Genomic DNA, 2,154 nt, shown 5'->3' on the forward strand with positions numbered 1-2,154 from the left:
GCCGCTGCTTGTTCAGAATCACGACCCCCATCGTAAACTTGTGTGTGAAACCCACGCTTGGTCGTATACTGACCCAGTTGCGTCTAACCTTCTTCGAAACCGAGTCCACTTCCAGGGTTGCCACCTTATGTCCAAAATGACCGCGATTTGAAGCCAGCGATCTGCGTACCGAGGTCATTATCTGAGCTTGGCGCCACTTTTTCTTTTGTTCTGCGTGTCGCTGTCGGTGGCTGAAGGCTTCAGCCACAAAGTGCATTCCACTCAGCATTACGCTAATGTTGTTAGTTACACTGCTGCCATGTTGGTACTGCTGAGCGTCCAGAACGTTCTTGGCATTACGCTTCTCTCGGAGCGACTCTCTGTTACCTCGCCTACGTAATGAAGACTTCGAAATGTAAATTGCAAGGAACAAAGCTGTTGATTTCTTAATGCCATAGGAAAAAAAGACATCTCCCAAAATATTGACACCGGGCAGAAATGAAATCGATGACCATTTTCATTCAATTCTTCGGCCTGCTACGAAAAGCCATCAGAGTAGTGATGGTTCGGAGTTTCTAGTGTTAAAAGTGTTAATATTAATAACGTAAAAACGATTTGAGCACTCAAAACGCCTTCGAATTACTCAAAACACCTCCGAATGCTCAAAACCATCCGAATTACTCAAACCCCTCCAAAATGCTTGCTTTCATGAAGCTGCTGGATTAGAGGGTCCTATATTTATCAACTCAGACATTTCGGAGGATGCTTAGCGATGTCACCAGACAACAAGCAATCCACGCCAAGTGTCTGACAGCCTACTCCCAGATTTTTCACGTGAGCCAGCGATGTCGTACCGTCTGCGGACGCGACGTGTGTCCCGCTCGCCTCACATTCGGATCCAAGCGCCTATGCCGCCACGACACTCGCCTCGCGTCCGGAGCCAAGCTGCTACGCCACCACGACGCTCACCTCGCATCCAGAGTCGAGTGGCTACGCCACTACGTCGTTCCCCGCGCTTACAGGGTACAACACCTACCACCCACGCCATTTAACGTTATCGGTCAAGCTGGCACTCTTCCGGTCCTGCCGACGACCCTACTCCGACCCGGACGTCCGTGGGGTTGATTTGGCAGCACTTTCGCAAGCAAACCGGTAGTCCACATCCGCACGCGGACTGTATCTATTGTGACTTGATGTTGCGCAACGGCCAACCAAGTATAAACATCACACCGCATATCGGTCGCTGTGAACGTACTTCAAATGCGGTAAAGCAACAGTTTATCCGGCTGAGTTGACACACTCAACCCGACCAGGTTGAAGCAGACGGCGTTGTAGTCAGATCTAACACTACGGCTGAGGTTTCGTACGACCAAGCTGTATGCCAGTACTTGATCCCCGCGGTTAATTTTCCATCTCGCCTTGCAAACCAAGAAAACCGAGCTGCTGACTTATCTTTATACCAACACCCACGAGCTTTTGGAGGATACAGACTGTGATTTGTCAAGCCTAACGATTTAGCTAGAATTCAATCGTTCCCAGAAAGGGTTGAGTATGCAGACTGGGAATCCCTCGATGATGTCCACGATGACACTGAGCACATGGCAGGCTCGGAAACCACGCAGACCACAGTGGACGCAAAGTCTTCGGACGGCGAGAAGACCCTACTGGGGTCGCTTAAGGAAATCTAGTTGATATTCACTCAGCACTAAATAAAGATGCGCATGGAAAATAATTTCGAGGAGCTTTTCAATCCTCGGAGCTCGCTTTTAATATCTTTATAGTTTGCGAAATGTGTTTCGATTACCTCCGAACAATCACTACGCTTAAGTCAGCGGAAGACGCTGCGCACGTGTTCCGTTGTTTGCAAAGCATCTACACCTTTGCCAGGCCAAGATGGTGCTACTCCACTTCAAACCGGATCTTTTTAAAAAAATGTAAACAAAAATTTGATTACGAAAAAGTAGCACTAAAAAGGAAATTCAAAGTGGCGAAAACGCAGAGCAAAGTGGTCCCCTCAGGCTGAGCTGCAGCTAGGTGCCGTACTGCATGTCTTCCATGCGCTCCGCGGCAGCAACGGAATGCTGGCAATGCAGTGTCAACCTGTTAGCAAGGTGCGTGTCGATACATCCGATGCGGCGTCTCGCCGCGCGTTCCAGTTTCTCCATCCGAGCAGCC

General features: G+C 49.4%; 1 protein-coding gene across 1 annotated transcript; it reads left to right on the forward strand.

Moving 5' to 3' along the window:
• Positions 1 to 741: 741 nt before the first annotated feature.
• On the forward strand, positions 742 to 1,416 carry PITG_05228 (uncharacterized protein; the record flags this gene model as incomplete). Its single annotated transcript, XM_002998862.1, has 1 exon — positions 742 to 1,416. The coding sequence occupies one exon, from the start codon at positions 742 to 744 to the stop codon at positions 1,102 to 1,104; it is 363 nt and encodes a 120-aa protein (XP_002998908.1).
• Positions 1,417 to 2,154: the final 738 nt, after the last annotated feature.

This window comes from Phytophthora infestans, genomic scaffold (genome assembly GCF_000142945.1).
Source record: "Phytophthora infestans T30-4 supercont1.7 genomic scaffold, whole genome shotgun sequence".
NCBI lineage: Eukaryota > Oomycota > Peronosporomycetes > Peronosporales > Peronosporaceae > Phytophthora > Phytophthora infestans.